The sequence below is a fragment of the Muscardinus avellanarius genome (genome assembly GCF_963383645.1).
Source record: "Muscardinus avellanarius genome assembly, chromosome: 6".
Classification (NCBI taxonomy): domain Eukaryota; kingdom Metazoa; phylum Chordata; class Mammalia; order Rodentia; family Gliridae; genus Muscardinus; species Muscardinus avellanarius.
This window is the reverse complement of record NC_137791.1, coordinates 78,520,923-78,544,437: the sequence shown is the minus strand read 5'-3', so window position 1 is coordinate 78,544,437 and position 23,515 is coordinate 78,520,923. Positions and strand designations below refer to the sequence as shown.

General features: G+C 42.8%; 1 protein-coding gene across 1 annotated transcript in view; it reads left to right on the top strand.

The window, feature by feature from the left end:
• Positions 1 to 23,515, top strand: part of PARM1 (prostate androgen-regulated mucin-like protein 1) — a gene marked incomplete at both ends in the record, with an annotated part of 105,193 nt that overhangs the window by 46,009 nt on the left and 35,669 nt on the right. The window contains one exon of the mRNA XM_080697118.1: positions 22,245 to 22,952. Within this exon, the coding sequence (XP_080553244.1) occupies positions 22,245 to 22,952 (708 nt within the window). The remainder of the gene's footprint in view (positions 1 to 22,244; positions 22,953 to 23,515) is intronic.

Genomic DNA, 23,515 nt, shown 5'->3' with positions numbered 1-23,515 from the left:
AAAGTCTTAGAATGTCATGAGTGACTACTGGCTGAGATAGGAAAACACTGAGAATCCCAGCAGGGAGTGGAAGGCTAGGAACAGAGGTAAGGTGTAGGTCAAACAATGAGAGTCACACAAGCTTAGTACTCTAACTAGGATATTTGGATTAATTTTTCCAAATGGCAGAATTTTCCATCTAAATGCACTTTAAAATATTTGCCACATAAATGTCATTTGAGGCTCTCTGATGCTGTAAGTTGCCACTTAGTATTTGGCAAAGATAATATTTGAAGTCATCAGATTAGGGGGCATTGTGTTTATGGAGTAGAATGAGGAGCTAGATAGAGAGATGAAAGAGAAAAAAGAAGCGTTCACTTTCAGAGGAGACTTCACAGCCAATCTTTTCCAGAGATAATGCAAAGAATAACTGTATCTGTATAAGTATATGTATATGTATTTTTTTTTCAACATGAACACAGCACTGTACTAAGTGTAAAAGAACTCAGATAATATGGGTTCAGTCCTTCAGGGGCACTTCCTTATGAGCATAAGAAATATATTAAAAGTTATGGGAGTAAACTTACAGATCCTTAAAGTAAGTAGAACAGCTTTTTAGTTCTGAACACTATAGAGTAATAGAAACCACATTTAGCTTTCTACCTTCAACACCTGAAAAAAAAAAGACAAAAATAAATGAATCAATGCTTTTCTGTCTCTGGAAATTGGGCAGTAATCTATAAAAGAAGAGAAGCAAACCAAGTAATCCCTATAATTCTTTGGCCTGATACCTAAACAGAGTTTACTGGAATATAAGCAAAGCCTGGCAGTATCCTAGAGTTGAACAAGCAGAGCTAAGAATTTGGGGAATGAACAAAGCAGCTAAGATACCAAGGGCTGCACAGAAAGGCAGCTCCAGAACCTGAATTGAAGTATTGCCTTCAAGTCTAAGCTGAGTTCTGATGAGGGCATGCTTGTATGGAGACTTCCTAAAGTTGGAGAAATAAGCACAGAAAGGAGTTAGCAGAGGAAATCCTGACATTAAATCATGACTAAAAATCATTCATGTTACAGCAGCCAGAGCAGAGAAATCTTGTAATATATGGGGCATCAATACAGTGGCCAAATTAATAAAGATTGCTGCAGTCCCCACTTAGTAGAGCTTAAATGCAAGCTGAATGGATCAAAATGTCCCCAAATAACTTCACCATGTCCTTGGACAAAGTTCAAAACAGTTAAAGTAATGCAAACAAAACATACAACTAACATCCAACAACATAAATAATCAAATGTCTGTCACCTAATCAAAAATTACTAGGCATATAACAAAGCAATAAAATATGACTCCTAATGAAGAGAAAAGTCAGTCAGTATAGCCTGATCCAGCAATGATACAGATGATAGAATTAGTAGAAAGAAAAATTAAAGTGATTGTGATAAATATACTCCATATTTTCAAGAAGATAGAAGTCTGAGCATGTTAAGGAGATTTGTGCAAGATTTTTTAAAAAGCCAAATCAAACCTGTAAAAAAGAAAATTACAATGTCTTCTAAAAAAATTCACTGAATAGGACTAACCAAATCTACATATTGCATAAAAAATTTATGACTTCAAATACAAAACAATAAAAATGTTCCAAAACAAAACAGTGAAAGGAAGTGGGAAAAGATAGTAAATAAGTAAATAAGCAGAGAAGCAGTGAGTTGTGGGACAACCAGCTGGACTTAAAAAATATGTCCTCAAAGGAAAGGGAAATACAGAAAAAATACTTTTTTTTTTTTTTTTTTTTTTTTGCAGGTCTGGGGATGGAACCCAGAGGCATTCTACCTCCAAGCTACACCCCCTGTCCTATTTTTTATTCTTTATTTTGAAACATTGTCTCACTAAGTTGCAGAGGGCCTAAGTAGCGGAGACTGTCACAGAGCTTCCATCCTCTGGTCTCAGCCTCCCAGATGCTAGGATAACAAGCCTTTGCCACAATGCCCGGCTTCAGAAAAATTACTTGATGGCTAATTTTTTCCCAAATTTTATGAAAATTATAAATTTGGAAATCCAAGAAGCTCCATAAACCCAGATAAAATAAACATAAAGAAAATTACATAAAAGCACATCTTAATCAAATTGTTTAAGACCAATGAGAAAGAGAAAGACTTTAAAGCAACCAGAAAGGGAGGGGGGAGACAATACGCAGCAACAAAGATCAAAATAATAAAAAACTTCTCATTGGAAACAATGCAAATGAGAAGACAGCAAAGCAACATCATTATAGAATGAAAGAACAAAACATATCCAATTTAGAATTCTTTACCTAGCAAAAAATATCTTTTAAAAGAACAAAGGCAAAGAACAAACCTCTCCAGACACACAAAACCAAAAAGAATGCACCATTAGCAGTCAAGCAATGAAGAGCTCCTCCTGACAGAAGGAAAATGGTACCAGATGGGAACTTGAATCTAAACAAAGGGGTGAAGCACTCCAGGAATTAATTGTCTCTTTAGAACAAAAATAATAACATCATGTTATGAGCTTTATAACATGTACAAATAAAATGTAGTAGCAGTCAGTTTCTAAATAGCTCCTAACAATCCCCTCTTCCTGGTGAAAACTCTTTTTCTTGTACATAGAAACTAGAATCTAGAAACTTATTTCTACTAAGTGATAGGCTGTCACTTCTAATATTGGGTTATAAGACAATGTGACTTGTGACCTCTATCCCCTGCACACACACACACACACACACACACACACACACACACACACATACACACACACCTTTTGGGGATAAAGCAGTCTATCATGTTATGTGCTCCCCTATGAGGAAACTCATGTGGCAAATATGTGAGAGTAATTTATGGCCAAGAGCCATGAAGAAACTGAAGTCTTTAGTCCAAAACTCACAGGATCTGAATCCTGCCCATTACCATATGAATGAGGTAGTTCCTTGAGATGACAGAAGTCCTTTTGGATACCTCATCTGCTGTTCTTAGAAAAGGACCCAGCTAATCTGTATCCAAATTCCTAAGCCACAGAAATAATGTTGTTTCAAGATATAGGTTTTTGGAGAGATTTGTTATGCAGCAATGTATAACTGATACACCAGAGGAGGGGAAATGGAAGTACATCTGGGTATAAATATAAAATACTTTTCCTTTATTTTTTACATATCTCTAAGAGATATGTAAAGAGTGTTAAAGCCAAATTAGCAACAATGGACTATGATTTTTATCACAAACAAAGAAGCAAAATGTATGACAGCTTTTTATTTTTGGTGACAGATAACAGATTAATGGTTATCTGGAGATAGGGCTAGGTGTGAAGAGTGGGAGTACCAAGGGGCATGAGGAAACTTTGGGAGTGAAGGAGCTGTTCATTGTCTTGATTGTGGCGATGGTTTCACTGGAATGTACAAATATCAAATCTCAGTCATTTGTACATTCTAAGTGTGTGCTACTTATTATATATCAATTATACTTCAAAAAAGATAAATAAAAATATAAGGACCAGATGATAGAATTTTAAAGAGAATGTTTAATGTGAGCTATAATTATTACAAAAGACTTCACAGAGGATAGAAAACCTAGCAATAGAGTCAGGCTTTGATGAAATGGCAGGAGACAACATGGGAAGATAATTAAGGCAGAGGGTAGAGAACTGGAAAACTAAGAAGCAGGAATTGGTCTGCTGTGTAGAAGGGAAGAATAAATAAATGCCCAACACTGAGCAAAGAAAATGGTCCTCTCTATAATTCAAGGGGAATTTCTTCCTGAAAACACTAATAAGGCAAGTTCCTATAAGTCTAAGATGTAATTACTATTAATTTCAAGAGCTGTTGATGCATCCCAAGTCATGAAATTAAGTTGTTTATACTAAAACACCACCAAATCCCCTTCCAATGGGCACCGTCACTTGAGTAGTTGATGCTAATTGTCCCTGCCTGGCCTTCCAAGGCATTTTTCCTGCATTAAGTATTCTGTGACAAGACGAAATGCCTTAGTTGGGCTCATGTATAGCTATTGCATACCATATACTTAAGCCTTTGTTGTCCTTTTTCAGCCACAAAAGACAAAATAAATCAATAAAAGCAATGCAAACGATGTATAAGATTGTCACTACTATAAACTTGAAAACCAAAACTACTGGGAACTTCACCACTGGGAAGATGACCTCATAGGCCTGTCATTTCCTGGTGCTCAGCTACTTGGGGAATGCACACAATCCAAAACATCTCTTACAGACGTGAATAAATACATCAGAAGCCAATGGCAGATATTTCCTGAAACCATTTGCAAATTTAAGATCTGGAAAGCCAAAAGGGCATGCCTAAGGCATAATTATAATGGGAAATAAGCTCAAGAAAGAGTCAGTAAGACCAGGTTAAAAATGGGATTTATTTATTTATTTATTTATTTATTTATTTATTTATTGCGGTACTGGGGATTGAACCCAGGGGCATTATACCAATGAGCTACATCCCCAACCCCATTTTTTAAAAATTCTTTATTTTGAAACAGCATCTTACTAAGTTGCAGAGAGCCTCACTAAATAGCCGAGGCTGGCTGCAAACCTGAGATCCTCCTGTCTCAGCCTCCCAAGTACTGGGATTACAAGCATGCACCACCACACCCAGCTAAAGATGGGTTTTAATGTTAGATGAAGGATTTGGGACTTAATTGGGAAGCCTATAAAATCTGGATAAGTTGGATGACATGAAAAATGTCATGAAGATTAACCTAGGAATCATGTGCAGAGTGGAATCAGGCAAAAGAAGAGTGAGGTAGGGGGGTATTTAAGGTGCCATCATGGGGTAGCTGGGTAGGATGTGATGAGATTGTGAATAAAAGAAATGGCACCAAATCCCAAACACATTTAATATAAGCAATCAACGTGTTGAGTGCTTCTTCTGTGACCTGCACTTACATGTATTAATAATACATGTAATGATACATGTAATGATACATATATTTATTATGGAAACTATACTATTATTACCCATATTTTACATCTGAGAAAATTGAAGCACCAAAAGATTCAATAGTGTGTGTGTGTGTGTGTGTGTGTGTGTGTGTGTGTGTGTGTGTGCACGTGCACACACATACACGGGAATGTTCATGCTCATGTGAGATTGAACCTAGGGACATTCTGTCTCCAAGCAACACCCCAGCCCTTTTTACTTTGAAACAGGATATTGTTAAGTTGCTGAGGGTCTTGTTAAATTTCAGAGGTTGGTCATGAACCTATGAGCCTTCCATCTCAGCTTCCAGTACTAGGATTATAGGTGTATGCCACCATACCTGGCAAGAGTCAGTGTTTTACGAGTGTTCCCAGAGCTAATGAGGAGCAGTTGGGATTTGCATAGTGCAGTCTGGATCTAGAGTTCTGCCCCTCTAGCATCCACTGGTAAACCCTGTGATGGCTCCTGGGAATGCCATTAAAGAAAGAACCAAACCCGAGAGAGAGCCTGAGTGCATCACTTCTCTCCACGGCCACTGCCTTACTCCAGGACAGCATCCTCTCTGCAGCAGCCTCCAGTGGCTGCCTCCAGCCATGCCCTCCTCCAGTCAGTTCCCTACTCTCCAGATTAATCTTCCAAAAGCATAAGGCTGACCACACCACCCCTCCATCACTCCACTCAAGTTTCTCCTTCATCTAGAGTCTCTCCTGTATCTCAATTTCTCCCTAGCTTCCACATGTGTGAGAAAATATCCCACCTTTCATTTTTGTGACTAATCTCACTTTTTTGATGCTATACTCTTCAAGTTGAAATGCAGTTCTTTCTTTGTCCCCCTACCCCCATTCCTTAGGCACTAACTTCTACTCATTTCCCATATCCAACCTGAGAAGTGACTTCTTTCAGAAAATCTGCTGTAACCACCTCTCACATCTGCCTTAGACCCCACTTCAGGTGCCCAGACAGTGCAATGTGCCATTATTAAATATACTGCAGTCTAACCTTGGACTTAGTGATTGGCTCATTCCACTGAATATGAAGCTCTCTGGGGACAGTGACTTGACTCATTGTTTTATTCCATATATTCAGCATAGTGCATGTTACCTGGTGGGCTCTAGGTAAATTGTTTCACTTGAAGGATAAATGAGAGTTCGTTTGGTCGGGATATAGAAAATGAAAGTAAAAAAGAAATCAAACTTTCTCCCAATACTTAAGGCTGACTAGTAAATACCATTTGCAGAATCAGGGAGCATTTAAGAAAAGTGTTTGGGAGCTATGTAGGTCGTGCAAAGTTGCTCAGTTTAAATTGACCTGTTGAATACGGTGATAAAATGTCATCCAAGAAGAAATGCTCTGTGTGTAGTTGGAATAATGGGATCTGAGCTTATTGAGGATGGGGTTGGAGATTCAGGCTGGCGAATGCCTGGAGTTCCTACCATTTTTTCCCTTAGAGGATTTTATTTTCCTCTTCTTGCTCAGTAGTATCTACCTAGACCGATTGTTGCTCTACTACAGTAAAACAGAAATGAAAGTTATTAGTAGACATACTCCTTTCCAGATTACGTGTGCATTCATACATGCAAGTGGAATCAATTTTCCCTGCATATTTCAGAAAGTTTGCTTGTATCTTTTATAGTATGCTGTTTCTTGCTCAGATAGTGAACGAAAGGGTGAGTTTCAGAGATAGGAGCCAAAGCTGAAATGCTCTTGATTCAATTACATAGCAAATAGAAATGCTATTTCTGATCTTGCAAGGAATAATTTTGGCCTTTCTCTACATCATTATTTGATAAGGACTTAGTAAAAGGCAGATTTTCTGGATGAGGATTTGCAAAGGCAATTACAGCCCCACAGCCATACCACGCTGAAGTACTTGTTCTTTAGCCGGCAGAGACCTAACAGTTTGTAATTGCTTTTAGGGTGAGATGTGAATCTGTCAGGCTAAAGGCAGCCTCTGAGCTAGAGCCAAAGAACGTGTGTCAGTAGTCTGGCTGACAGGCAGCCCCTGCCTGAGGACATGTGGGTATCTATCCCACAGCCTAAAGAACAACCCACCTCTCCCCTTCTGGATAAGTCTGTGAGGAATTTGTTTTTCTGTCTGGGCAGAAGTTCTTCCTTTCTGATGGAACACTTAGAAGGGCGTGTGTGTGTGTGTGTGTGTGTGTGTGTGTGTGAGATAATATTTTTTTCCACTGTTAACAGAGCATTTCTCTTAGTAGGTTCCATGTCTATAGGAATAGAATCCTTCCTACAAAAAGACCTGATGGATTACTGGAATAGTCAGATATATTTGAACTCAAACCCCAGCTTTGCCTTTTGACTCTGAATTAGAGCTTGAAAAGGGGAGAAGGGTAATGACTGAAATGAGGGGTGCCCGCACGCTGGCTGGATGAGGAAAGATAAACCAGATGTTATATGTACCAATTTCGGGGATAAGGCTCAAAAGGCATGTGAAGCTTGAGGCCTGGCCTGCAGGAGAGAATGCAATGCTGGATATTTAGTTCTGGGAATCACCTTTAAAATAAGAGCCACAAAACAGAGCTGTGTTTCAAATTAGGCACGTGTGTATTTGGGGTGTCACTGTATAATTCTGACATTGCCAGAGAGAACATAGGACTATATTTTTTAAATGGTTTGTAATTTTTTCTAAGCAACCACACTTTAAATTTATTCTAAATAAATATAGCAAACAAAATTACTCTTTGAGTTGAGCTATCAACAGAGCCAATTTTTACGCCGCTTCCATAATTCTCCCGAGTTAGCTCACGTCGCCAGACTCCATCCTTCCAGATTGATGTGTTTAATAGCATCTGTCAGCGATGGCTGCAGAGTAGCATTTTAATGGATCCCGCAGATTTTCATCAAAATATGTTGCACACCAATAACAGCGCCGGTGACACCTCCCCAGTTGGCTCTGCTGACACGTCTTCCAGCAGAGGTGGCTGCGCTGCGGGCGTTCACGTGATTACGAGGGTGGAGGCAGCTGGAGGCTAAAAAATGGAGCACTGGAGATGCTGTCTTGTGCTGTGTGCACCCAAGGAGCGATTTCAGTTCTTTTAAGCAAAGCGACAAACTCCAGGAGGAGAGCAGGCTACATCTTTCTGGAATAGTGGATGTGTTAGAAAAAAAAAAAAAAAGCATAGGGAGCCTGGAACTTCAGACAAGTTAAAAAATCAGAAAGCTCCTTCCACAGGTGACAAATTGGGAGGTAATTAATCACATTCAACGAGGATTCATCATGGAGTTTCTTCAAACAGCAGTTCCCCTTGTCACTTAAATTATGTGATTAAAATTCATTACTCACAACATCTCTTCCATACAGCATCACTCCCCACGTTGACTTCAGTTGATATAGTTCATTACATGCAATATTTTTGTAGAGAGGAGTCACTCCTACAAAATTAATAGTTAATACTACCTTTTCTTATAGTGATTTGTGTTGTTATTACAGAATACCTTGGAGTTAGTACTTTAAAAAGAACAGAGGTTTATTTCTTACAGTTCTGGAGGCCGAGCAGTTTGAGCTCAAGGAGCTGGGATACAGCAAGGACCTTATTTCTGTATCATCTCATGGCAGAAGGTGGTCTGGCAAGAGAGCATGCATGTATGTTTGTACGTGTGTACACACACACATGGGAGAGGGAGTTCACAGGAAGGGAACTGAACTCATTCTTTCATTCAGAACCCACTCCGAGTACCTAATGAGCTCCTGAGATGACAACATTAATCTATTCATAAGGACAGAGCCCTTGGGACCTGAATACCTCTTAAAGGCCCCATCAACCAGAACTGTGGCTTTGGTATTAAGTTCCAAACACATAAACTTTAGAACCACATTCAAACCTTAGCACCCTAACTTGGAAATAAGATTTACCCAACGTTAGCTGTATGCTGTTCATAGCTCGGTGCACATGTTCATTCCTGTAACCTCTCAATGACTAAGTGCCCATTCTCCCAGCTCCTTTCCTTCATTCAGGGAAAGAATGGGTACAGGGCTTCTGCTTCCCTAGGATGGGGTGCCTGTCTCTGATAGCCTAGCAGGACTTGGAAACATTCTATGAGAAGATAACGCAAGTGCAAAGCCTCCTCTTGGAGTCCCCGATGATGAGCCAGGTTCCCATGACAGCCTCCAGCCTCCAACCAAACTTCAGGAATGACCCCTCTCAGCAGAAACGCTAAGCATAATATCAGAGGTTGTATCCGTTAGCGTTATTGCATCTGTAATCTAAAAAATGACCATATACCATAGAGGAAGGAAGATTTTTTTTTTACAATTTCTGCTACAGTCTGTATGAGGCCAGAGATCACAGATCTTAGGGCATGGCGGCAGGAAGCAGAGAAAGAAGAGCACATGGACTGTGCTCACATCATGGAGGCCAGAGGCCAGAAGTGAGAAAGTGAGGGGGGAACCATATAAATAATCTCCAAGGCCGCATCTCCAGGAACCACCTCCTGCAGCCACACCCACCAGGTACCACCCATTACAATGGATTTATCTACCTGGGATCACAACACTCATGACTCTACTATATTGACCCTGAATATTAATAAATGAGCTCTTTAGGGGACATTTTGTATCAACTATAACAGGAGTCCCTGATGGGAAAGAGGGTTGATAATCAAGGGAATTCAAAGAGAGAATCAACTCATCCAAGGAGCCATGGCCTTGAGACCAATGGGGCCAACAGACTTCCGAGCTCATATTCTGCCTCATTCCTTCCAGCCTGGCACACCTCAACAAGCAGCCAGCCCCATTGTCATTAGACGTCTAGAGAGGACAGGGAGCCCCAGGTTCTAAGAGGTATATCTTGACTCTGTAAGATTTAAATCCTGCAGTCCAGGGGAGAATGTAAGAGACAGAAAAAGAACTAAAGGGGAGAGATCACAACTAGTGAATCTCTTTTATTGTTATTCCACATAAGCATCTACTAATTCCTTTTACCTCCTCATTTATCCCTGTTCTTCCAGAATATTTTATAAAATAGATCATCTATATGGAGAGAAGCTGGTGGAGAAGGAAACATGGCTGTCCCAGTATCATGGATCCTTATTCAAAAGGCCAAGCACAGAAGACTTTAAACATGAACATACAACATACGTGAGGGGGAAATAGGACTGAACCTCACAGTCAGTGGAAAGCCATGCGAAATACAAAGCAAATACACGCCTCTCCCAGTGTGCCTTCCTTCCTAGGGTTTAGACAGGCAGGTACCCTGCTCAGAGCTGGCCCTCCATACCTGGTTATCCAATTGGACATAAACAAACTAAAGTTGAATCTAATTGTTTAAAAAAAAATAAACTACTGAGTGATGCTTAAAAGTTAAAAGTAATAGTATGATGCCATTCTAGTGAGAGTGTTCTAGCTGAACCTTGTAGCACTTGATAGAGGCAGGTCAACTTGCCTAAAAATAACCCGATCCAGGCCCCTGACAGTTGCTGGTGCTATTTCCTCTCCCTCCTCAGCTGCCTGGAGCTGCTCAACCTGACACATGGTGTATCAAGACTCATTTTGAAAACGGCCCCAGAAGTTTCTGAACTTTCTTAAAATTAGGTAGAAAACTACAAATCACATTTAGCTGGGGGGTTTGTGGTTTTGTTTTGGGGGGTTATTTTTCTCTTTTTGATGTGTTCTGTGGGTGTTTGAAGCAGCTCAGCCTGCATTTGGCATCTGCCCAGAGAGTACCTGTGGGACACTAACAGGTCCAGCTGCCTATGGCTTTGTCTAAGGTTGTGGGGAGTACTCCATCCCTGAGGCTCATGGCTAGTGCCACGAGAAGGAGTCCTCTCCCTCCAATAGTGCCTGAAAAGTACCTTTTGAAAATCATTAGCAGATTAAAAGGTGAGGGCATTTGAGCCCAGGCTCCAGCAAAGGTCAGCCTACCTGCCTAGTGTTTACTGAGCTCTTCCTTTGTAGCAGGCATTGTGATAAGCTTTATACATGACCTACCATTTATATTGCTTGCGATGGAAAACCTGACCAACAGCGCCTTCACTCCCAGGGGATCTACTGTTTACTTTGTTTTTTGTTGGTTTGTTTGAGATACTGGTGATTGAATCCAGAAGCATTCTACCTCCAAGCTACACCCCCAGCCCTTATTTTTTGTTTTGAAACAGGATCTTGCTTAGGTTGATGAGAGTTTCGCTAAGTTGCTGAAGCTGGCCTTGAATCTACATCCTCCTATCTCCGCCTCTCAAATACTGAGATTACAGGCATGAGTCACCATGGCTTATACTATTTATTTAATAGGAGGTCTAGAGGTAGACATCCCAGGTCTGTCTTGGCAGATGAGCAGTATCACCAAGGAGAAAGGCTCTTTCTTTACTCCTAGTAGGTTGACTTTCGTTGTTATCTTTATATAATGGCTGCCACGGTATCCAATGTCACATCTGCATTAAAGACAAGCAGAAGAGGGAAAGAATAGTCACCACGTGATTCTCTTTTATTATATACTCCTTTTTATAAGGAGATAGACTTTCTCTAGGGGTCTCTTAACCAATGTTCTAGTAATTTTCACTGCATAGAACTAGAGTATATTGAAACCTCTTGGCTATAAAGAAGGCCAGGAACACAGCATTTAGCTTTTAAATTATCTATATGAAGATAGACAGGAGGGGAATTAAAAATAGCTTGTTAGATTAGTCCAGCATCACGATCTGTCTTGATTAAATTATTATTTAGTCCTCACAATGGCCCTTTGAATGGAGGTACTGTTATTTCCCCCAATTTGGAGGTGAGGAAACAGAGTGATTAAGAATCTTGTACCTGGTCACTCAGAAGATAAGTGGTTTGGCTTATATTTTACCTGTTGCAAGCAGCTGTATAGCATGGTGGGTAAGAAAGCAAGCCGTTAAAATAGACTGCTTTCTAGAGTTTGGACCCAAGGTGTACTACTCTAGTTATATATCCTGAAAAGTTATTTACCTCCTCTCTGCCTCAGTTTGCTCTTTATAAAACGGGAATATCAAAAAGACTCATGCTAACTTGATTGCGGAAACCAACTTCTACTCAGCCAGAAAGAAAAACAGAATTACATCATTTGCAGGAAAATGGGTGGAAGTGGAGAACGTCATGCTAAGTGGGATCAGCCAGACTCAGAAAGTCCGGGGCCACATGTTTTCTCACAGTGTGAAGGCTAGAGAGACAAGAGGAAAGAAAAGAGACCTCATGAGAATTTAGGAGTGAGACCGGTGGAGTAGTGAAAGGGAAACCAGGGAGGTGCGAGGAGGGGACACTCGACAACGTTCTGTGCACGTATGAACGCAGCACGGTGAACCTCACTGTCATGAACAATTACAAGGCACCAATGTTTTACAAAGATTGACCTGATCTGTATAAATTACCCCAAATTTAACATGTAATAGCCATTATAAAAGCGTAAAATGAGAAGCTATGAAAGAAGCAGCTTTATTTGTAATAGTCCTAAACCGAAATAGCCCAAATGCCCATCATTTGTAGAATGGACAAATAAATTGTGGCACATGCATAAAATTGAATAAAAGCCAGCGGTGAAAAACGGATGAGTTAGCAATACACACAACACAGGGAGATCTCACAGTGAGGGGAAGAATCTAACGGATGATTTCATCTATGTGACGGTCACACGCAGGCAGAATGAATGTAAGTGACAGCAGTCAGAGAGTCACGTTAGAAGAGGACATGAGGGAACTTTCCTGGGTGCTCGAAGGGTTCTGAGTCTTGATCTGAGTGTTGGTAACACAAGTAAAACTCCCTTGCGCTATACGTTTACGATGTGTACACTTTGCTATATGTAAGTTACGCCTTCGTTTTTTGTTTTTTTTTAAATAAAAAACAAAGAAGCCATGAAGCCTATTCGTGACTGGCCTTTTTGGCAGAAACCCTTAGAAGAAACAGTGGCCGGGAGAGAAAGGGGCACGCTGATGTCACAGGCTATTCTTCCTCTCTCAGAAAGCCCTGCCATCTTTCTCCTTGGTCAGAGGAAACATCCTTTTATCAGTAATTGTGCAGGAGCCACCACTGGCCTCTTGCCCGCCCCTGGAAGGCCAATGTGGGCTCCGGTGGTAAAGCCAGCAAGAATAAAAGGCCTGACTGCACTTCGTAGATGCTGTCCTGTAGGCAGTCAAATTGCCTACAGGACAGTTTGATTGACCAACAATAACGTCAGGGTGCATCTGCCTGGGTGCCCCTGTGCACTGTCCTTCCAAAGGCAGGAAGCCACAGAGCTGACCACTTAGTGAGCTCCAGCTCTTTGTGGACAAGGTGCCACAGATGGCACAACCAGCAGAGCTGGAGACAGCAGGGGAGTGCGTGCTGCAAACCTCCAGGCTGCTTCGGCTGTTTAGATGTTGCAAGCCCAAGAAAGATCATCTGGTGGAAGAGGTCCCGACTCATAGCAGAGCAGTATTATGGACTTTGTTAAGTTCTGATTATATTCTGGGTTGCAGGGATGAGAAAGGACTTGATTATGATTTGGACCTTTTGGAGGTGGATGGAACAGAATGCAAACCCTTAACCAGGCAGGGACCCTAGCATCTTGCTAATACCCAAACAGAAAGACTTCTTTCTTTCAGTCTCATGAGGCAGTTTTGCTTGTTTATTTTCAGTGATGGATTGTGCACACAGGAAAGGGATGTGGGAGCTGGCCTGGGCTGGCAGAGGATGTGGCCTCAGCTTTGGGGAGACAGAGAGACTGTCTTTGTTAAAAGCTGGTCACGCAGGGCACAGTGGTGCACACCTGTAATTCCAGCACTTAGGAGGCTGAGACAGGACGGCTACAGGTTAGGGGCCAATCCCAGCCACTTAGCAAAGAAGACCTTTTTTCAAAATAAAAAAATAAAATAGAGCTGAGGGTATAGCTCAGAAGTAGAATGCTCCTGGGTTCAATCCCTAATACCACCACTAAAAAATATATAAAAATTTAAAAAGGCTGGTCACTGGCAAATCACCCGAAGTGTGACATGCTTTGGCTCTTCACCTCTGCTTCAGCATGTCTGAAAATTCTACCCAAAATGTAAAGCACAGTGAAGGGAAACCCCATACCATAGTGGCTGAGCAGCATCTGCAGGTCGGGCACCAGAAGATCCCTGGTCCTGTTGGTTTTGAGGATCCCCTAGGAGTGATCTGCAGGGCCCTGGGTGGAGCCAGGCTGAACCACTGACATGTCTTAACTCATAGCAATTGTATATTTGACATTGTCTAGTGGGGCTTTGTGCATACTCTTTCCCTGGAACCCACAAATGTTTGGTGCTATATAAGGGAACTATCAGAGGACATGACATTGTCCCCCAGAAAGTCCCCTGATAACTGAAAACATGGTTGGGTCCTCTCCTTCTCCCCCACCACTACTCCCTGTGTGTGTCTGTCCCTGTCCTCAACCTCAGAGTGATCAAAGAGAAGTCTCAGACCTCCTTCATGGCCACTCTTCTTCATTGCCCACCCTGAGAAGTCCTAGTGGTTCTTACAGAATTTCAGGCATGTGTCAGCATCTCGCTCAGCACAGCCTCCCGGGGGACAACCACTGGTCCCTCGCAGCCTAGAGGCAGTGAGGCTCAGACGGCATTTGACTGATAAAAACAGATACTCTCCTGATAAAACAAGAGAAAATGGTATATTTTCCCCCAGGAAGTACAACATTTTCCACAAATGTTATTTTATCATTAGCATGCGGAGCACTACAGAGAGCCTGGTGATATCATTGGTACTGATTTTTATGGATGGAGAAATTGAGTCATACACCAAGTCTGCAGGTTCTGATTCCGTGGCTGAAAAACAGAAGTTCTTTCCTCTTTTTGGACTGAAGTAGATCTCATTTCCATAAGCGAGACACTCAGGAGACTATGGCTTTTCTACTTCAAACAAGAATCTTCTTAAACACAGCTTGATGGCTTTGGAGTATACACATGCTCTCTAGACATATGATAGCTTTCAGATACCATATGGTTGGGCCACACTCTAGTGATAGTTGTTCAGATGTTAGATGAACTTTCTGGAGTGTTAGGTGGGTGCCCTTAGCAGCCCCAACCACCATCCAAAGACAACATAGGAAGCTGCTCTTTTCTCTCCTCCTCTCCTCTTCCCCTGCCCTCCCAGCCCATTCCTTCTCTTCCTTGGTCCTCCTCTCTCTCTCTCTCTCTCTCTCTCTCTCTCTCTCTCTCTCTCTCTCTCTCTCTCTCTCTTAAATAACTGTTGATGTTTAGTGCATCTAATGTGGGGATGTTGACACTAGCCTGCTGTTTAGACTTGTCCAACTGATAGCACTTTATGAGCAATTCCATTTCATGCAGAAACAAAAGAAATTCCTGAAGTCTTTGAAAACAAGCAAACTATAGTCTGTTTAGAGGCCTATCCAAAATCTCATTTTAGCTGATCATTTTATGGAACTTACAAACAAATCAAAGAGAGGATACATTCCTGCTATTGTGACCTAGTATATAAGCCAAAGAGCATTTTGTTATTCAAAAGAAAGAAAACTCATATTTTTGCTCAATATTTATTGAGCACCTTCTCTGGGTCAGGCACTAAAACACAAAGAACAAGTCACAGCACTTATTATCAGGGCTCTAAGCCTGCTGGGAAACAAGGACAGAAAGAAATAATGGCCTCATTGGGAGGCTGAGACAGGAGAATTGCAGATCTGAGGCCATTACAGGGTAACCTGTCGAAGTCCTATTTCAGAATAAAATAAAATAGGGCCGGGGTATCAGGTGAGACCCTTCTGGGCTTGATCCCCAGTATCACAAAAATAAAAAGATTATACAAATATTAAATGATGGCTCAGTATAATGTGCACTATGAGGAGAATCTGTATCAAGTGCTGGCCACACAGAGGAGAAAGGCTCTCTCAAGTTGGAGCTGACTTTGTATTTTTCAGAATTGGGATGGTAAAAGAGGAAGGAAGGAGCTAGGGTAGGAAGAACAGCAGGGGAAAGGCAGTAGGCAGATGGTCCTGGAATGTTTCAGAAATGAACAGTGATTCAGATAAATAAGATCTCTGGGCCCATGAGGGTAGAGAGGGGAGACCACAGAGAGTGTATTGCTGTGCCCAAGCTCAGGATTCCTCCCCAGGACATTTTAGAAGCTGTGATAGGACAGAGGGGAGGGAAAGTGTTCCTACACGCAAATAACTGTTTTAAGATCGCTCCAGTGGCCCACACTACAACATTTATTAGGGGAGATAGGGAAAACAGTTGCTTGCCTTACAAACATGTAGCCCCAACTTCAAAAACAACCTTGCATTTCCAAGTTCAACGTATAGAGTGATTAACAGGTTGTGTCTCACCCAGACGTACCACTTCATGACATCTTTCCAAAGGTATTGAAGTTATAATACTATAGTGATACATGTATCCCCATGTTTATAGCAGCACCATTCACAATAGTTATAGAACCAGCCTCGGTGTCCATCAACAGACGAATAGATAATGGAAATTTGGTATATATGTACAATGGAATTTTACTCAGCCATAAAGAAGAACAAAACTATGCTATTTGCAGGAAAATGGATGGAACTCGAGGATATTATCCTAAGTGAGCTGGGCGTGATCATACACACTTGAAATCCCAGTACTCGGGAAGCTGGACAGCCTCAGCTTAGTGAGGCTCTCACTTAGTGAGGCTCTGTTTCCAAATAAAATATAAAATAGGTCTGGGAGCGTAGCCTGGAGGTAGAAAGACTCTTGAGTTCCATCCCCAGTAACACACACACACACACACACACACACACACACACACACACACACACATATATTATCCCAAGTGAGATGAGCCAGTCTCAGGAAGCCAAGGGCTGTATGTTTTCTCTCATATGCAGAAGCTATAACAAAAATAGGAAGTAACAGGGACTTCAGAGAAACGTTGAGAGAAACCAATAGAATAGCAGAAGGGGCCTGGGAAAGTGAGGTGGGGAGGGAAAAAATGAGAATTGAGAAAAGGAACAGTTCAAATAAGATTTATGTCCATACAGGTTTCACTACCAATCTCACTAACATGTATGGGGAGGGAGGAAGCGGGAGGGGCAGGTATATGGCAGGAAATGCAGCAAGTGATGTGTGCATGTATGTTTGTATCGCTGTGACTCTCAATATGATGTATAATTAATTGCACCAATAAAAGTATGCATTTTTTTTAAAAATTGTGCCTGAAGCATGACTGTTTCAGCATTAGCTGTGTGACCTTAGGAAAGTTACTGAACTTTCCTGAGCTTCTGTCTAATCCTCTGTGAAACAGATGACAAACTTGCCCACCTTCTAGAGGTTATATGGTAATGAAATGAGATGATGCATGTAATGTGCTCAGTAGAGGGTCCTGCACAGAGCATGTGTCTCATTGCTCACTAAATGTGTGTGTGTGTGTGGGGGGGTGGCTGTTTATATAGCTCAGTGGTAGAGTACCTGCCTCACATGCACTAGGACCTGGGTTCAAACCCTACCACTGAAAAAAATAGCAACGAAAAAATAGCAACAAAAAAATGGTGTGTGTGTGTGTGTGTGTGTGTGTGTGTGTGTGTGTGTGTGTCCTGTTAGCCTTTTCAGAAGCTCCTGGTGCTGCTGTGTGGGGTTACTGTTAGCAATCACTCAGCACACAGACCATCAGCAGCCTGGGGCCTCTGCCAAGAGGCCATAGACAACACTCTGGGCTGACTTGGCAGCCACAGGAGAGGGCCTGACGGTGTTTTGATCAAGTTTCACCGAATTTGCCAAAGCTTTGTCATGCGTTTCTCGGGTAGTTGACAAGCCAAGGACAGGGAAGGACATGGCAAGGGGAAAAAGAAATAGGTGAGCAACACAGGTAATCAGGCTGCCGCTCATAGAACCTAGGCAGAGGTTCAGGCCACTCGCTGATGCATTTTCCCAACACCCAGGTGCATCAGGAGAGCAGAACACAGAGCCTCCAGCTGAGACGCCTTGCAGCTCCTCAGCTCTGGGAGAATTTGCCTGCAAGTCCCAAGCATTGGCCCTCGATTCCCTCCTCTTAGTAAGCCAGGAAACCAGGTATGGGCTCAACCAGGCGCTTTCAAATATCAGAGAGATGTGAACAGTGATATCAGTCTCCTCCATAAACAGTGATACACATGGAAACAATTTTCTATCCAACTGAAAATATGCTTTTCTTCAGAGTCACAATCTGTCAGCTATTCTTGCAACATAGAAGCTTGAGTCTGGCTGAAATTCAGGAAAGGATGCCTTTTATAAACTTACAAGAAGGAATTTCAGATTAAATTGGCCTTGTGCCCTTAGACCTCACATACTGGGTAAGGCTAAGAGATTCCCTTCACGGAGCCAGTCCATCTTATACATATGGCCCTGCCAGTGCCCAGCCAGGGCATCCCGTATCTGCCAATGTCACTATTTTTAAACCATGCTCATTCACCTCTACATGGGAAATGAATGGGCCCAATTTATTGGTTCCATTAACTGTCATTTCCTTAAGAAAATATTAAAACCAGTTCTTTTTGCCAGAGGAGATGATTGTACTGTGGGTAGAGCCACCTTCTTCAGCTTCAAGTCTTCTGTGGGTACCCCCTCGCTTACTAATGGGGGGTACTACTCGTGTGGCTGCTACTGTAAGATCTACCCGCCTTCTTGAGGCTGGGCACAGTGTTTACAGGGGTCAGAGAGCAGGACCTCCAGCTAGCCTCTGTCTTTATACAGTTCTTCCTAGGGAGACACTGCTCATTTCTTCCTCTTAGAAGTGTAAGGCCAACCGCCACTTCCCTCTCTGTGTCTGGTTCCGCATTTGCAAAAAAGAGGTTGCACTCCCTCATCACCTACACATTCTCTAGCCCTGAAAGTGTTCTTGAGATCCTAAGAAAGTACGCATTTTCCCTGTGAGACCTACCCGGTTTGGCATTCTTGAAGAAGCACAAGTTATACATACAAGAAAGCAGAAATCATATTTCTTCAGAACAGTTTAGGGATTCTGAATGGTGGAGTTTTAGCCCCCAGGGCGATGGTCTTTGGAGATGGGGCCTTTGGGAAGTAATTAAGGCTAGATGAGGTAACAAGAGTGACTACCCTCATGATGGGATTCATGCCCTTATAAAACATACGAAAGTGTTCTCGTTCTATCTATCTATCTATCTATCTATCTATCTATCTATCTATCTATCTCTTTCTCCTTTCTCTCTCTATCTCTATCTGTATCTCCAACCAAATTTCCCAACAAAAGGCTATGTGAGCACACAGGTAGTAGCAGGAAGGGGCCCCTCACCGGAAACTGAATCATATACTGCCTTGATCTTGAATTTCCCAGCCTCCAGAACCATGGGAGATGACTTTCTGTTTTTATGCACCCATCTGTGGTATTTTGTTATAGCAACCCAGGCAGAATGAGACAGCTAGCATTCAATGGTGGCCATGGTGATTTGGCCATCTTTAGGCCAAAAGAAGACCCACCCTCAGGCCATCAAGGCAATTCAGAATGCACTCACACACAACAAAGCAAAGGTTCTTAATGCCTTATTCAAGTGATGATAACCAACCTTGTCACACAATTTCATGCATTGTTGGTTTGTTAAGAGTAGAAATCGCCTGAATTGGCCTGTAAAGTTACTTTAAATAATTACTCGGTAGGTGTTCATGGGAAATAAATGGCCACCTCCAATCCTCTTGGGAAGCAGCCAGGGTAGGAATATAAAAGTACATTAGTAAAAATTAAACAAGGACATGGAAATCTCCAGCAAAACAAAAACAATTTTTTTTAAAAAAAAGCATTTTTGGAGCGTGTCATTTTTACACTGTGCTTGTTTTTGCAACGTAAAGCATTAGCTCCGTTGGAAATGACAATGCAAGTGGCACCTGGAACGGCAGACATCTGAAGCAGCATCGTGGCCCTTCTTATCCTTTCAGAACCAACTCAAATGCCATCTCTTCTGTGACTTTTCTAAATGTCACTTGAAAATGACATTTGTATACTTCACACTCGGTGGTCCCCTTGCAGGATTTAGTAATCTTTCCCCAGGACTTTCGTTGCAACTTGATTTTACTTTTTCTAAAGCACTCACGCCATTCTATTATGCAAAGGTGGATAGCCTTTCTGTCCCGCTAAATAGTAGGCTCTATGAAGGCAAAGCACAGACATGGAAGATACTCAATAAATGCTTGAATGAATGAAAGAATTGGTGCTCCTTTAGTGATTCCTCGTTTATCTCAGGCTTTCAGAGATGCTTTCCTTGGCTACTGGGTTGAGGCTCTTTCTGCCTCCATCTGCCCAAAGATGATGCTGTGAACGCAGTGAAGCATCACTATCTTTTGCTCTCAGGATCTTTAGTCACACACAGGAGTTGCCAGGATAGAGAGCCAGGAAACTACAAAAGCCTAGTGTTTTAATAATATTTGTCCCAACTCTTGTCCATATTTCAAGTTTTTCTTAATCTGTATTCACCCTGAAAATGTTGGCAGTTTGTAGCTGTCAAAAGCGCACATGGAATTTTAGGCAAGTTGGGAGGTCTGACTTTCTGTTTGCCAGAAAAGTAGCTGTCTAGCCAGGTGTGGTGGCGCACACTTGTAATCTCAGTACTTGGGACACTGAGACAGGGGGATTGCAGTTTGCAGCCAGCCTCTGCTACTTAGTGAGGCCCTCCACAACTTAGTGAGAACTTGTTTCAAAATAAAGAATTTAAAATAGGGCTAGGGGTATAGCTCGGAGGTAGAATGCCCTGGGTCCCATCCTCAGTACCTAAAAGTAAAGTAGCTGTCTTGTGGTTTATGACCTTGACTGCCAATTCCTTTTAAATTTTCTTCTATATTTCTTTCCTCCTCCTCCTCCTCCTCCTCCTCCTCCTCCTCCTCCTCCTCCTCCTCCTCCTCCATCTCTTTCTCTCTCCCCTCTCACCCCCCTCTCTCTTTCAGTCTTTGTGATTGAGCCCAGGGCCACACAGATGCTAGGTAAGAATTCTACCACTGAGTTATCTCTTAACCAACTATCTCTTAACCAACTCTTTTTAAATAATACATGATGAAAACCCAAATGTCAAATTCAGGGTACACTCTGTACCACTTTCCATCCTGTCCTGAATCTGTTGCATGGCAGAATGGTGAAGGAAGCAGATTTTATCCTAAGTACCTGAATGCCTCCCCTCTGGACTTTACTCCATCATCTAAGTGCTATCTAACCCCTGCTCCTTTCCTTCTGACTCTTGATTGTGGCTGCCCTTTACCTCTGCACCTCCTCCAAGGAAATCTCCTCGGGGTATGTAGGGTTCAGTAGTTGAAAACCTAACAGATAACAGTCATAAGGATGTGCCATGGTAGAATGACAGAATGAGGAAACCCTCACCCTCAAATAGCACCAGATATTTTCAAGGTAGTGTCCTCAGGACTCAGGAGTGGATTTTGTAAGGGGTGTGAGAGACAGAAATGAATAAAGGATGGTGTCTTGATTTTTAAAGAGCAGCTTTGCAAATGGGAGTCTTACCTACTGGGATAGAAATGACTATGGGAAAAACTAGTTGGGGAAAAAATACAGGGAATCAGAAGATGCATTACCTAGAAAGAGAGCCCATAAACCTATGACTGCCAGAGCACTAGCATCATTTATTAAACAATGAATGAACAAATGACTGAATGAAAGGGTGGAGCTGAGTGGCTAAATGAAGGGAGAAAGGAAGAAAGGAAACTTACTCTATATTTTACAAACTGTGAAGGAGAACATTTGGTAGAATGATATGACAATAAAAACCCTAAGCTAGAGTTTCAGAGAATTGGGTTCCCATCTCAGAAAAGATTTCCAAACCTCAGATTGTTCTTTCTAGCTTTTATTCTGGGACCTCCTCCTTTGGAGGATGGGTGCTCCCTTGTGTAATCTCAGCAGCCACCAGGCCCACCTCCCCACCTGAGTGAGAAGGGACAGAGGCAGGGACAGCCAGTCAGCTCGGAAGTCCCTCTGCAGACACCGCCTGGCTCCTGCCAGTCACCAAGCACATCACAAACACCCTCATCCCCTGCCCTCAGCATTGCCACAGGTATCCGGAAGCTGATGCCCCAGCCTGAAGACAAAACCCAGGCAGTCATGTTTCTCAGAGGGCCTGGCCCTCAATGGACACTGGTTTAAGCAAGCAGTGGATAAGCTGTGTTCATTCCACCTGTGTGCAGACTGGCCCACTAACTGCCCCTGCTGAGCCTCCGGCCGGGTCCAACTGAGACTCACAAAGCAGGAGAAGAGCAGTTAGTGGGAAGAGCATTTTTTTTAAGTCACCTTCATCTTTCGGGAGGGCACAGTGCAAAATGGGTGATACCTGTGACGATATTGCAAATAGCTGCAGGGCCAGCACCTAGCCTCGGTTCCACAAGTCACGTGGTTGTCACATATTAACCCCTGTCCCACTGGATCTTCCACAGGGTTGAGGGTACGGAGCTCGCCCACGTCAGCCCCCTTGCCCGTCTCTCTTCCGGCAAAAGTTACCGCATCATCCACCATCTGGACTAGCTCAGCGCACAACACTGCTGCCGCTGCCATCACCGTGTCCCCAACCAATGGCACTAATAATGCCTCAGTACTCCATGCCACAGCGTCAGCCTCGACATCCTCACTCTCCAGGAACATGTCCACTGAGCCCAGAGAAGAGGCGGTCACCACCAGCCCAGCCTCGAATTCGGAAAAAACAAACACAGACCCCTCACCGCCTGGATTCTCACCGACCAGCGGCGGGGTCCCCTCAACACCAGTGCCAGAAGAACACAGCTCAGCCAGTCCTGAAGCAAGCAGGCCAGCCACAGGGTCACTGCCTCCCACACACGTCTCCCCCCAAGCTCCAGCCTCCTCACCTTCTTCCCTGTCGACCACACCACCTGAGCTTCCTTCTGCCTCTGTGGCCTCCAATCACAGTTCCACTGTGACCAGCACCCAGCCCACAGCAGCCCCAACTGCACCAGAGTCCCCAGCGGAGGAGCCTGGCTCTGGTCCCACGCCGACTTCCCGGGCCACAGTGGAGCCAGTCCCCAAGGAGAAAACACAGCAAGAAAGTGAGCCAGGCAAAGTGCTGTGTGAATCCGAAACCACCACCCCGCTCCTGATCATGCAGGAAGTGGAGCACGCGTTAAGTTCAGGTAGGCCTTCGCCTGGGAAACAGGAGCATTCTTCACCATGCACAGCTTTAAGAATCGGTGATATTAACTGACACAATTAGGATTGAATTTTGCACTTAGATACCTGAGGGGAATTATAACTTCCAAAATTTTCCACAAGAATGCAAACTTTGAGGCCAGGCTTGTAATCCCAGTACTTGAGAGGCTGAGACAGAAGAATCACAAGTTTGAGGTCAGCCTCAACAACTGAACCAGACTCTTTCTCAAAATAAAAATAAAATAGGTTAAAATAGGGATGAGAGTATTGCTTGGAGATAGAATGCCCCTGAGTTCAGCCTCAAGTACAAAAAATAAAAAATGAAAACTTAAAAAATAAATCCAAACTAGCCGGGCATGGTGGTATACACTTGTAATCCCAGTACTTGGGAGGCTGAGACGGGAGAATCCGAGTGAAGCCTCTCTGCATCTTAGTGAGACCCTGTTTCAAAATGAAGAATAAAAAATAGGGCCGGGGGGTGTAGCTCAGAGGTAGAATGTCCCTGGGTTCCATCCCCAGTACCACAAAAATAAATAAATAAATAAAT